We start from the raw sequence: 14,418 nt of genomic DNA on the forward strand, positions 1-14,418 counted from the left end.
TGGAACACCTCCCTTATGAGGAGAGGCTGAGGGAACTGGGTCTCTTTAGCTTGGAGAAGAGGAGACTGAGGGGTGACCTCATCGGTGTTTACAGATATGCAAAGGGTGGGTGTCAGGATGATGGAGCTAGGCTTTTTTCAGTGATATCCAGTGGTAGGACAAGGGGCAATGGGTGTAAACTGGAGCATAGGAGGTTCCACGTTAACATCAGGAAGAACTTCTTTACTGTAAGAGTGACAAAGCACTGGAACAGGTTGCCCAGGGGGTTGTGGAGTCTCCTACATTGGAGATATTCAAGGCCTGCCTGGACAAGTTCCTGTGTGATGTACTCTAGGTTACCCTGCTCTTGCAGGGGGGTTGGTCTAGATGATCTTTTGAGGTCCCTTCCAACCCTTGGGATTCTGTGATTCTGTGACCCAAGTAAAATGTTTCCTATCTACCTTGTTTCTAAATTTCATCTTGTAGGATTTTCTTTCTTTGGAGAGGCAGTAATTTGGAAATGAGCCCCAAAGAAGAGAACTGAGTATTTTTTCCCTGTTTACTTACACAGGTTTACAGGTTCTTTCAGCTTCATCTGTAAAATAAGAGTGCTGTCACAGCATACAAGCAAGGCTGCTGCTATATTCTTTGTAGCGTGTTAGCTGAGAAAAATCTAAGCTTTTCTCTCACAAGGTCATCAGACAAGTGCACAGTCTGGGAATGGTTGCTCTCAGGAAAGCAATATGTTGTCAGCTTGACATTTGTCAGAGTACTCAGGTTTTGGACATTTGGTGAATATATGTGCACTGGGACACAGTGTCTTAAAAGAGATCATAAAGATAGTTGTTATTTGGAGACTACTCTGGCAGAAGAACAGAATTTGAATGTGTTGCACTGAGCCTGTGTATTAACCTATGGATAAGGAAGTTTTTTCATCGTACATCATTTTACCTCTGTATAGTATGTTCACAATCCAGAAGGATTTACTGTTTTTTACCTCAGCTCTTATTCCTAGTTAATCTAGGGCCAGCTGGTAACTGTGGGGACTGTCTGATGAAACACTCCAGAAGCTGCTGTAGCCCCAAACTGAAGTACATGCAGCCAGATGGTACGTTGTACTGCAGCAGTTTGATGTGGAACAGATAGACAAATGTATTTCTCCAAGTGCCATGTCTTGCCCAGGGGACATCGTGCCAATGTGAAGATGATTCATAGATAGACAGAGATGTGCTGCTGTTGAGGCTCATCAGTGTTTGGCTGTAGTTCTGTGCTGTTTCAGGGCAAGAGAATGCAATTCCTGATTTGGCATCTCTATGAGGAAAGGGCATTATCATTGAAAAAAAGATTAGGGAGCCCTCTAGAGTGGGAATCATCAGGAAAACTCTCACAAAGAAATTACTTGGCAAGTGGCTGGTGCATTGATTTCTGCTGTATTTGGTTGGTTGGGTTTGGGGTTTTGTTTTAGCAGTGTTCCTTTCTGACAGCTGTTCTTGATGTATGGAAGTAAGTTCAGCATCGAGTGCAGGGTAACCTTATTTGTAAATGTTAGATTTTGTTATATCTGGTGTAGTTGTAATCTGTTGCCTTCAAATCAGAATAAATGTGTGTGTATTTCCTTATTGAAACAGTGACATTGCCAGTACTGCTCCAAAGCTGTTTTTTAGCAGGAAAAAAAATGAGGATTTTGAAGGACTGAAGGTTATTCATGACATTCATTTTGCATAATTTGATATTGCTGGGGTTTTTTGTTTGCAGTGCATATCCCATTTTACTGCATGGGTCAGCAATTGAAAGGTTGAGGAGCTTTTAAGGGTCTACAAACGAATCCAGATCATGCCAGGATGAATTTTTGTATAGATGTGAGGGTGTTAATGCAGCAATAATGTTATATTTTGCTGTTTAAAAAGCAAAAGCAAAACCAAAACCACAAATAAACCACAAAACCCCATGTGTGGGTAGTTGAACTTTGACAGTTCTAGGAGGTTAAAATGTGTGTGTGAGATTTGTTCAGGCATTTATCCTGAAATTCTCCCTGTATCATCTTAGGTGAGGGAACATTTGTGGGAAAACATAAGTGTTCCCTATGTCTGTCAGTGGCTTCCAGCTATGTCGGTTCCAATAAATAATATTGCCTCTCCCTGTAAACCATGCTTTCTTTATATTCCTAGGCACATCCATACCATGACTTCTAAGTCGTCTTCGCTTTTCCCAACTGCATGAATAAATGGGAAGGCAAACTGTTACTGTTAGATTCTTTTCAAGCTCAAAAACACACCTAAGAACATCTCAAATGATAGCTTTCCTCAAGAGTCTATTTTCAAATGATTCTCAGATACAACTTATTCTATTTGTATGCATATTTTATGCAGAACTCCTTAAAAAGGTTATTTGAAAAGGGATATTTAATTATTCAGAAATGTCTTAATAAAGGGCAGCTTTTCCTAAAGCAAACCAGATTTATAAGGTACATTTGTCAGGGAATCTGATTAGCAATTTCTGGTTTAAGAAGAAGTTTGTGCATGTAGTGCACCATATAAGACCAAGGGTCTGCTTGAGTGTGTTTATCTCCTGCATTTACACCTTAGACCTTGCTTTAGCTCATAGGGATTTACAGCCTGCAGTTTACAATGTGCCACTTCCCAAAGATGTTAGTATTCCTCCTATATAAATGATGAATTTTTCCATCTGTTTTGCAGATGTACAGCACTCATTCATGAAAAGGAAAATACACTCATCTGCATCTATTTATAAGTGCCAGATTCTGGATCCTGCCCAAGTCAGTTCAAGCTGCATGCACAGAATTTGGCCGGAAGCATGAAGCTTCTTTATTCATAAGGTTAATGTTAAGCAGTGGACCAAATCCCATCTCAGTTCCACCAGAGTAAATTATCTGTTGAATAATCCTAGAATCACAATAGCATAATTGAGATCACACTTGGCTTGTAGTGCTGTCATTATTTTTCTCCTCTTACAGCTTTATCCTGCCAGGATTCTCACTGAGTGTTCATATTAAGGCCTAATCCTTAAGCTTCTTCTATACACTACTGCAAAGTCTAGGTCAAGCTATAGTAGAAAAATAGATCCATAAAAAGGAATTAAGATACGTAAGTGGTGTAATGCTGCTGTTGCCTGAGTCATCCCAATGGTTACTGGAATGTTTTGCTTTGTAAGGATGAAAGCAAGAAAGCAAACAGGGCTTGAATATTTAATAGGGTGTTAGATGAGGTCAGCACCTCAGAACAATTGTGTTTCATTGTGGTTTGCTCTGGCTTATTGATATTTAGTTTCATTCCTTTTCTAAAGTGGACCAGTTAAATATGTCATCACATATTGTATAATGTTGCTTGGGAATAGCTAATATTGCCAGCCACAACTGAAAGGCAGGCATATGTTTATACAGGCTATACTTACAGGCTTAATAAATCAATCAGTGAACCACTCGCATCTGCTGACAATAAACTGGTTTAATAGCAGCACTGATGCTACATGTAGCACTTGAGAGAATGAAAAGCACAATTGCTTTGTTTAGTGAAGGGTGAAATAGTAATGGGTAAAATGTGGCTGGACTTTTCCATGGTGCTATAGGCTGTGAAGGGGGCAGTTTTTTCCTCCACTCAGGTTATTAACATTATCCATAGCTGCAAGGAAGAAGAGCCTTCTCCCCAGATAAACTCCTTTTCCCCTCTTCTGTTTTCCTAATTTAGTGTTTCTGCATTTTCATGTTTTTCAGCAATGGGTAGAAGGGCTTGGATCCATCATACATAACTTTAGAGCTAACAATGTCAGCCCAATGACATGTCTCAAGAAACAGTAAGTTACCTTGTTTCCTCCCCTTTCTCCTTTATTTTTCTGTCCTTATATTCTCCTTTTCTGAACTTAAACAAAAAATTATGTTGATTTTCATAGGTCAACATTTGCAATCACAAAACAATGTAGTAAAGAAAATTATGTTAAATTAGTTTAATTTATCTTTCATTGTGACCAAAAGAGATCTCAAGTCTATATCTGGTACCTGTCCATGAGAAGATATAAGATAATTTATGACAGTTAATTTGATTTATGGATATTATATACTTTAATTATAATCTGGTTTGTTCTTTCATTGATGCATATGCAAAGAAATCCTCATAAGTCTCTTGTCTTCTCATTTGTGCTGTTTGACATACTGATTCTTTCAGGCTGCTTTTCGCTTTTGCAGAACTGCCCCGAGCACTAAAGGGTTACAGGAAAATGCTTTTATTACAGCACAATTACTTGTTTGTACTTACTTCCCAGACATGGCAATAAACTGAAGCTAAATACAGGTACCTAGAGCCCAACTTTAATAAATACCTGAGAAACATTTCATTCTTTGTTTCAGCTGGATGAAGCTGGCCTTTCTAACAAACACAAATGGGAAAATTCCAGTTCGGAGGTAAGCACAATTGGGAGCTCCAGTTTTTATCAGGTACTGGTTGTGTAATAGAATTCAGTGGCTTAATAATGAAATGTTATAGTAATTCTATTACTAGTGCATATGTAAAAATAAGTACAGAAGTAGACATACTTAGCTGAGTTCTGTACCTCCTTGGTAAACTAGGTCGGATTTCTTATCAGCCTGGTAATTTCTTAGTCCATTGTAATGAAGATATGAGTGCTTGTAATTGTTTTCAAAGTCACTTAGAACATCAGTCTTCTCAGCTTAGACCTCTTCAAACTCCAGGATGGGTTACTTAGCAAAAGAACCATAAAAACTTGCAGGCCAGTTAAAGAGAGGACAAAAAGATGCATTTTAAAGTGTAGTTCCTTGTGAAGGAGGCAGGTACAGCTCTGCCAAAAAACTTCTGCTTTTATAGGAACCTCCAGGATAGTATTTGGTTTTCTCCACATGTTAAATGAATTGTTGAGTTAGTTGTTGTCAGTATCAGGGAAACTAGAACAGTGTATTCCTGAACAGCCATTACCTCTTACAAGTTACTGATTTTCAGCCCTCTCTGGCTAGGCAGTAATTCTACCCCCTCCTGCTCTAGAAATTATTTCTTGCTGATACATTGAGCTTCTTTCCCCTTCATGCACCATGTGATAACCACACTTTTGGGGCATGCTGCTTTCCATAAATTAAAACTCACAGAAGGGAGCACGAAGGAGACTGTAAGATAAGCCTCAGAACATGGGGGGGGGTTCTGATTAGGGTGGATCTTGCACCTGTAGAATCTGCAGAAAGACAAAGGCCATGCAGTTTCAGGACTGAAGTGACACCATGGCAGTGTTAAGGCTGCTTCAGTGTATTAATCTTTCGGCTTTCACATAGCCAAGCCCCTGCTTATTTCTCAAACTAATCTGCCATGAGGCATCTTCCATGCAGAAGTCCCGTGAGGAATGTCAGCTGAAGGGTAATGATGAGGGAGCAATACTACACAGGCAGATTCATTTTCAAGACTTTTGAGCTTTAGGGCAGTATTTGAACATAGAATTTTGTTCCTCAATATGAATTTCTAGTGCACTAACTCATCTGAAACTGTTACTGAATTTAAATGTTTTATCTCACGTTTAGCAAGCCGTAAATTCTGTCATAATACAGCACACTGGCTTGTGTATGCAGACAAGCCTAAAGACAGTCCAATCCACTGCTCCCAGTGTATTAAATCTTTAAACTCAGATTTGAACTGTTTCCAGCTTAATTTATTGTAGAAGTCATTTGCTTATAAATTTGTAAGGGAGCTACAATTCCATGCTGTGCAAAGGGCAGCTGAATCTTCTTTATGAAGGTGATCCAGGGAAATGTGCTATGTTGGTGTGGGTGAAATGTGGCTGCTTTTGGGGGCTCATCTGAGAAGCAGGTGAATCAGAGTTCTGAGGGAGGATGTGAAGATCATGAGATTGGCCTGATCCAGCAACAGCTAGCTACTGTGTAATGGAACACGGGTACCCAGGGATCTCAGCACTGGGCAGCCTGGGATGCGGGAGACTTCATTGCTTCCCTCCTCCTCACATGAATACTTAGTGCAGAGAAGGGGGAGATAAAAGAGGGAACAGAGGGAGGCAGATGCATTAGGGGATGGATATGTGTGTGAGGAAGGCAAGCCAGGAAGCATTGGGAAGTGTGGGCAGAAGGGCTTTGCAGGGAGCACCGAGTTTCACATTGTTTACCCAAGCCTCTCCTCAGTAACTGTCCACTGATTTAAACCACTGATGTTATATTTCAGCTGATCTCCAGATTGCTATGGGCAGCCCTTCCATATCACTGCTTTTAAACACAATGTTATCTAGTCACTCCTGCTTTGTCAAAGCTCCATCTCCTCTGGCTGCTTAGAGACTCCTGTAGCAATTGTAGCTCTGGACATGCAGACAGGAAGGCTATTCTCTCAGAAACAGAATGGCCAGTGGATCTGTTAAGCTGCAGGAATGTGTATCACAAGATCACCTGTACTGTTTTTACACAGAAGTGTAGTAAAACACTGAGGGGAAAACAAGATCTTGCCTTGGAAATCAAAGCTCCTTGCATTTCTTTTCAGGTTTAAGACGGTTTTTTTTGCATCCATAGGGAATGATGAGCATTGAGAAGGTAAAAATCCTTAGGTTGTCAGTGGTAACGGCATCAATATTCCAGACTCCTTGTTAGTACAGCTGGGGGTTGCAGAGTCATGAAGATTCTTCTCAACTACTTTTGGTTTTTAACATACTCTTGGGCACTATCTATTACTATCAACCTACTCTGTTTGGGAAGGAAGGAATCATGGCAGTTAATAGTGCAAAAGCCTTATGAGAGCAGAAGTTTTGTCTTCTGGGCTTTAATAAATTTTAGCAGAGTCTAGAACTACATCTACAGATCTTAGCAGGATGGGGCATTCAGTAAGATATTGTGTGTTTTCAGATGTTAACACTACTGTAAATGATAACTTAAAAGGCCACCGTTTGTTAAAGAGAATTCTACTTTGTTTCTGCAGCTTTCTGTTGGCAGAAAATGGATTTGCTACATATCCAAGGGGCACCTGTTCAGCTGAAGCCTGTTTAGCAGTTCTGCTCAATCTGTGCTTATCCCTTTGTAACTACATTTAAAAGGATTAAACTAATTTAGTATCTATGAAAATATATATAAGAAAAGAAAAAATTAAACTCTGATAAATGAGCTTAAATCTGTTTTACAGTAGTTTAATACAGTTAATTTGAAATAACACTTTTCTTAGTAAATATGTTTTGCATTGATTACTGCAGGGTGCCAGGAAGGAATCTGTCTCAGTGCCTGGACAGTGGTTGGAAATGATAGTCTTAGGTAATTTCTTGTACAGAGTAGGCAGTGGTACTTTCAGTTCTAGCCAGACTGCTAAAGTCAGTGGAACGACAATAAAAGATGGATTTGAACAAGTTATGTGATGGTGTGATTTTTGAAGTAATAGTTCAGTGTGAAGGTCTGAAGTAACCAAGTCATTGAACCCATTAACAAGCATGACGGGGTTCATATCCCTCAGTCCCTGGTTTGGGAAGTGTTTTAAATATTTCTAAGGAAATACATTGACATATTGCCATAAAAAGCCCCAAACCTTTGGAAAGCATGAGTGAACATCTGCAGGTATCTGTCAACCAGTAACTTGCCTGCATCTGAAGTAGCCTCATTTTCTTCCAAGGCACACAACAAGGTGAATATAAATCTGCTAGGTTGAAGTCTGTTCTGATAGAGGGAAAATGAGTTTTATTTACAATATCCTTAGCAAAATGAAAGTGTCATGCTGTATTTTTACAATCTTTTTTGATTCATGCAATCTTTTCTGTGCTGCTGCTCTCATTACAAGTTACTGCTATGTTTGCTGTCATCTTTGGTGAAATAAAAACCAGTTTGGCATCAAAAATAGGTTCCTTGCAGCCATGGAATCTTGGCTCACAGTTTCTGACAAATTGCTTCCGCCAATATTACACATTTTACATGACATTTATTATTGGGGTACAATTCATTAGAACAGACATAATTTTTCACAGGGCTGGAGATTGGTTGTAAATTGTAGAGAAACATTAGTGTGTGTTTAGAATTAGAAAAAGAGAAGGCTGAGATTTCTGTAAGAAACTAGTGCCTGAAGTGGAACACAGTCTGTATTTGAATGAAAACATCTTGGTTCTTATCAGCTTTGGAAAATCAAGTAACTTATTTAGGTGACTAAATAGGGAGAGTGAAGTCAAATTGTTGTAAGGAAAAAAAAGGGAAAAAGGCAGGATTTTTTAAGACATTATTTTATCATTTAATCTTTCACTTCCTAATCTGAATTTTATTAATATGAAAATATTTACATAGGTGGTTTAGAGTTTTGGAGAATAAACCAGCTGTGACTTGCTATGGCAACAAATAATAACAACAGTTTGTTTCACATCTTTCACCACCTGAGAGTAGTTATTATGTGTAAGATTATCATTAAGTGAGATAAACATTTTCTGGAAGCTGTTAAAGAGCAACATATTTTAATCAGGCATCTATAGAGTCCCAGTGCACTGGTTTTGTTGGCATTAGAAATAAATGGTGGATACAGACTTCGGTATTTTACTCCAGACTGGGACACTGCAATGTTCGTGGGACACGTCATTCTAGCTTAGAACCTGATCAAAAGGAAGAGCTGTCAAGTTTGGATCTGCTTTTCCACATTTAGAGGTTATTCAGACTCTTCTCAGACGGAAATCTGGGAGGCATCAAAAGGAGCGTGACCAGCAGGTCAAAGGTGATCCTGCCCCTCTACTCTGCTCTTGTGAGACCTCACTTGGAGCATTGTGTGCAGTTCTGGTGTCCTCAACATAAAAAGGACATGGAACTGTTGGAACAAGTCCAGAGGAGGCCACGAGGATGATCAGGGGACTGGAGCACCTCCCATATGAAGACAGGCTGAGAAAGTTGGGGCTGTTCAGCCTGGAGAAGAGAAGGCTGCATGGAGACCTCATAGCAGCCTTCCTGTATCTGAAGGGGGCCTACAGGGATGCTGGTGAGGGACTATTCATTAGGGACTGTAGAGACAGGACAAGGTATAACAGGTTAAAACTTAAACAGGGGAAGTGTAGATTGGATCTAAGGAAGAAATTCTTTACTGTGAGGGTGGTGAGGCACTGGAATGGGTTGCCCAGGGAGGTTGTGAATGCTCCATCCCTGGTGGTGTTCAAGGCCAGGTTGAACAGAGCCTTGGGTACCATGGTTTAGTGTGAGGTGTCCCTGCCCATGACAGGGGGGTTGGAACTGGCTGATCTTAAGGTCCTTTCCCACCCTCACTATTCTATGATTCTATGAAACAGAAGTAGACCAGACACTTTCACATTAATCAAACCAAGTAGCTAAGATTTAGTTGAATTTATTTAATTTGAAGCAAAACCAGTTTGTTAGCCACATGCATGGTGAAATCACCCCTGTTTTGCAGAAGGAAGGGGATATGCATAATGGCTCTCAGGTGAAGAAGCATTCCAGGGCGACAATGAGCACTGCAGTGGGTGAGGGAGCAGGGAATAAGGTTTGGCATGCAGCTGGGGGCTCTTCCCAGCAGTGACTGCTTGAAAAGGGAAGAGGGAGGAAGCTGCCATTGGGATGGTTGATGCCTACCTTATGGGTGACCTGGGAGGCATAGGTTAATGTTTGGGAAGGAGGTCACCACAACCAGGAATGGATGGAGATGCCAGTCTCCTAACTTATAGAATCTGCTACTTTTTAAGCACAATCATTTATCTCTGCATAGACATTAGATGAGCCAGCAGAAGAATGCTTTGCATGGCTCTCTATCCAAGTGTGTTTGGGGAAAAAATAATCTCTTTCGTTCCTTTTGCAGTTCATTATTTTGATACATTTTCTAATGGATGGCTTGTGGGCATCCATTCGCAGTGCTGCTCTGTGAAGCTTAGAGCACTTTTTCAACAGCACTATTACTTCGAAGATGCTTACATTCATCAGCCGAAGCCAGAGGAAAATGTTGGCAGTGAAAGCAAGAGAGTACAAATTGCTTAAAAGTGACTAATGTTTCTCTTTTTTTTCCTCCATTCTTTTTTGTTTCAGCATTACCAGAACCTTTGCATCAGGTAAAACAGAAAAAGTGATCTTCCAAGCACTTAAGGAATTAGGTCTTCCCAGTGGAAAGGTATTTTGGTGGTTTTGAATAACTTTTTGCTATACTGCTGAGTCGATGAATCATTCACATCTATAGCTGTGATCTAAGTCATTTGCTGCACATAAAAACGTGCCTGTTGTTCATGAGTAGCTTCCTAATTACTGTAGGTTACTAAAGCTGAACTGTAATTTAATCTGTACCATAGAGTGGTTCTGAAACCTCTTAGACGAGTCTTTCCTGTTTTTCTGTAATAGGCTACTTTTCAGTCATTTCTTCATGTTCCTTGGTTTCAGCATCCTGAAGTTCATATGCTAAAATGTATGTTATTTTGGACTTTTGGGGTTTTTTTAAGCTTCAGAAATAAAAGGCAGTTTTTCAGTTCTGTGTTACTGTAAGGTCAGAAGATAAGCACAAACAGATCTGTGAGAAAGATGAAGTAAAAACTGTTTTCAGAAAATGGCAAAGAAACTTGTTAAACTAGATAATCTCAAACTATCTTTACCTACTATACTAATAGGTATAGTATACCTATACTATAGGTAATGCCTATATATAATAGGTATTACATATACTATAGGTAATGCCTATATATAATAGGTAATACCTATATATATATAATACCTAGTATAACTATACTAGTAGGTAAAGAGCTAAACTAACTCTCAGTTGTTCTTTCTTGATATGCTCTTCTCCTTTGTACAAGTTCTCCTTTGCTGAGTAAATGTCCCTTTACATTTTGTTGCAGAATGATGAAATTGAGCCTGCAGCCTTTACTTATGAGAAATTTTATGAGCTCACCCAAAAGATATGTCCCCGCACTGACATAGAGGACCTCTTCAAGAAGATGTAAGTTCAAATTCAATATTATCTTGCTTTAAACTCATTTTGCTGCATTTTTAGTCTGTAACGAATAGTGACAGAAACTTAAGATTGTCTAACCTTGAATCCTAGTAGCATCAGCAATACTTTAAGACAAACTCAAGTCTATGTTTTTCCCCTTCCTTCCCTCTCAGATTGTTAATGTAAAAGTTCACTCTGTATTTTAGAGCAACTTTTACATGAGTTAGAGGAAGCACCTGGAACTTCCATATTTTTTTGCATTGGCTTTACTAACTACTGTAGTTTTAACTTGCTCCTTTAGGTGATTAACACAGTATGTGAACTAATGAAATTAAATAAGAAATGTGAAGTGTAAGAAGTTTCTTCACTCAATTTATTCTCAGCTGGAGGACTTACATGTTGTTTTATAAAGTAATGTTTGTTAACTTGTAGGAAGTATGGGAGATAAACTGTGCCAAGCATAGACAGTTAGTATATTTTCTGTGACTGTTGGTTTTGAGATAGTAGAGCTACTTCAGGTAGAAAAGTAGGTGGTTTTAAAAGTATCAACAATGTCAACATGTAAATCATACCTACTGTAGCATCGTATATGAAAACTTACATTCTCTAATAAATTTCTTTTCAGCAATGGAGACAAAACTGATTATTTAACGGTAGACCAATTAGTGAGCTTTCTAAATGAAGTAAGCTTTTTCATACATTAACTACCATACAAGTCTGTCTGCAGTGGCTTGCTTCTTCCAACCTTTCCATTGCATGAATCATGCCATTATTTGCTGTGCTTTTGATCCGCTGATCTTTCCATTATGGTAACATCCAGGTGCAAAAATCAGCTTCAACCTTGTATGTTGTGCTTTCTACACGTTGGCTTTGCGGATTGCTTCTGTTGATTACTTGCTGTTGTTTTACGTTGTATGTTGTGTATGTTGTATATGTTTTAAAAGTTACATTCAGTGCAGTTTCAACCAGTATTTATTATAAGCAATTACTTTACCTGTAGGCCACAGCTGAATAAAATATATTTCCTAGTCCTTCTGAATAACAGAAAAAATGAAATAGGGTTTTATAAACAGTGGTTTGATTCTTCTCGACAGTATTATTTCAATACATTACAAATCTAAGTGTTAAAAGGATATTTTAAGAGCTTGTATATGATTTTTAACATCCTGTATGTACAGAATAAGAGGAAATATTTTTATTGCTGTATTTCCAGAATGCAGTTGTTGGCAAGTCTATTTGATATTTCTTAATAACATCATGAGTGTGCAAAGTAATTCAATAGTGTGGGGCTTGGGGGTGTTTTTTTTATATCCTTAAAACACCGTAAGTTATAGAAGACTCATTCAGAGTTGCAACAATAAATGTACTATGCAGATTTAACAAGAGCATTCACATGGGAAATAGACACATTTGACTTGGTTTTGTGCCAATAGATTCTTGTCTTCTGGACCATGGATAGCTGCTTTACCTCTCCATGATCTTTTAGGATGCACTACTAAAAAATCTCTCCATCTGAAATTATTTTACTAGTTATAAATCTATTTTATAGATATATATAGATATGGATACAGATATATATGTATTTTATATGAGTTCTTAAAATTACATATATAAGTTTATTTAAATATCTGACGCTGTTTTATCAAGATTAAGTAGTAAGTTCCCTATAAGTCAAACTTACAATATAATTTTCTTTTTCAGTAGGGAACGCATGCCTTACTCTTCACCAAAACTGAATTACATATAGAAAGAGTATGTAAAAAGAAATGACAGTGAGAAGATGAACAGCGTCAGGACTAATGGTTACATACTTGGGGCCTTATTTCATATCCTCATAGTTCTCTCTATTAGCATATCGGAGCACGTGCTTAATCTTACTACTGCGAGATGTTCTTTTGTCTCAGTGGCTTGATGTTTGCAGGACTGGGGTTGTAGCTAAGCCATGTCATTTTTGCTGCTGCATTGAAGAGAGAAAGGGTAGCATTTTGATCTAAATTAACTATTCCCTTAAAGAAACTTAACCCCCAATTCACTTGTAGTGATAGATACACTTCATTGCTTGAAGCACACAGCCCTGTCCCACCACTGAACCATACCACCTTTTGATTGTTTTTCCAGTGGTAATCCTTATTTTTCAGTAAACTCCTATTTTATCGTTATTTTTAAGTTGATCTCTGTAATTACGTTAAAACATGCTTCTTTGAAAGCCAAACTGCTTCAGAAGAGCTGCCAGCACTTTTAAGGGCTTCCTGGCTACCTCCAGTAACTGGTTAAAGAGTTAAAACTTTATCATGCTTTCAGGTTTGTATTGGTTGAGCAGTTCTTTTTACAGAACTAGAAGTCTTATTTCATGGGCAATATTTGAGAAAGCTGCATCCTGTTGGCTACACTGTTATCAACACCACACATCTTGCAATTAGATATATTATAGTTGAGCCTTTAGTTGGTGACCAAAGCTGGGAAAAAATTAGTGAAGTGGCTTTACAGAGTAGAACATTCGTTCTGATGACTGAAACTAATGCCTTTGGCTCTGTGCTGGAAGTCTTTTGGTCTCCAAATAGAGTTTAAAGTTTCGGTCATGTTTTGAAAGGCACTAAATGACCTAGAATCTCCCTTCTGAAGCGATCATTTCGGTCCCCTTGACAGCTGGCCAACACTGCAATTAGCAGTGGTTTTTAATGCTGGAAAATATAAAAAGATGATTATCATTATATAGGAGAGGGGAGTTTCTTGACAGAGTCTTTAACCTAAATATGAATTCAGTAACCTCTGAGGCATGCTGCAGAAGCTCTAAGTGTTACGGGTTTCTAAGGGAGCACGAGGATACATTACTGGGTTTGAGTGGAGGGTGAGCTGCTTTCCTGGAGTTTTTCCAACCTGCTGTCTCTATCTGACTTTTAAATGCTGCTGCCTGACAGCTGATTTAATGGTGTATCAGTATTAAAACTTGGGGGCAGTTTTTAGAAATTGAATTATCATCAAGCACAAAGTATTTTGTCTGGGTCATGTTTTATTTAAAGTCAAAAATTCAAAAACAGAAAATGAGGCAGAAAAAGAACTGAAATCACTGCTATTGAGTTTGTTCCTGCCAACTGTCAAATGGAATTCCAGTAGACTGATCAGGACTCATCCTTTCTTCTGGGAAGAAGGTAGGAAGGGATCCCTTTCTGTCCAACTCTTTCCCACTTTCTTGCTCTTCTTTCCTCCTTCCCCCTCGCTTCCTCTTTCTATCTCCCTCTGTTACTCATATCCACAAAAGGACACCTTTCTTACCACTGCTTAGGACAAATTCAAGGAGCAAAACTGGTTCTAGCATGTAAACAACTACTGTGTATCTCACTTTGTATCTGCTCAAAGAGGAGTCTGGAGGCCAAGTTGGAGAGGCTAAATGATCTTTCTCTCTTTGCAAAACCATACAGGCATTCCTTCTCCCATTCTTTTAGATGGTTCACCCTCTTATAGTTAAGAATGCCTACTGTAAGGGTGCCCTGGTTAATATAGTAAATAGTGGCTTTCTAATACCTGAAGGAGCCTACAATGTTGCTGGAGAGAAACT

General features: G+C 38.7%; 1 protein-coding gene across 2 annotated transcripts in view; it reads left to right on the forward strand.

The window, feature by feature from the left end:
* PLCB4 (phospholipase C beta 4) overlaps positions 1–14,418 on the forward strand; it is a 91,534-nt gene that overhangs the window by 11,189 nt on the left and 65,927 nt on the right. For both annotated transcript variants that reach the window (XM_034060876.1, XM_034060877.1), the window contains exons 5-9: positions 3,710–3,789; positions 4,340–4,393; positions 9,971–10,052; positions 10,768–10,868; positions 11,488–11,545. In XM_034060876.1, the coding sequence (XP_033916767.1) occupies positions 3,710–3,789; positions 4,340–4,393; positions 9,971–10,052; positions 10,768–10,868; positions 11,488–11,545 (375 nt within the window). The remainder of the gene's footprint in view (positions 1–3,709; positions 3,790–4,339; positions 4,394–9,970; positions 10,053–10,767; positions 10,869–11,487; positions 11,546–14,418) is intronic.

Source organism: Melopsittacus undulatus, chromosome 3 (assembly GCF_012275295.1).
Source record: "Melopsittacus undulatus isolate bMelUnd1 chromosome 3, bMelUnd1.mat.Z, whole genome shotgun sequence".
Lineage (NCBI taxonomy): Eukaryota > Metazoa > Chordata > Aves > Psittaciformes > Psittaculidae > Melopsittacus > Melopsittacus undulatus.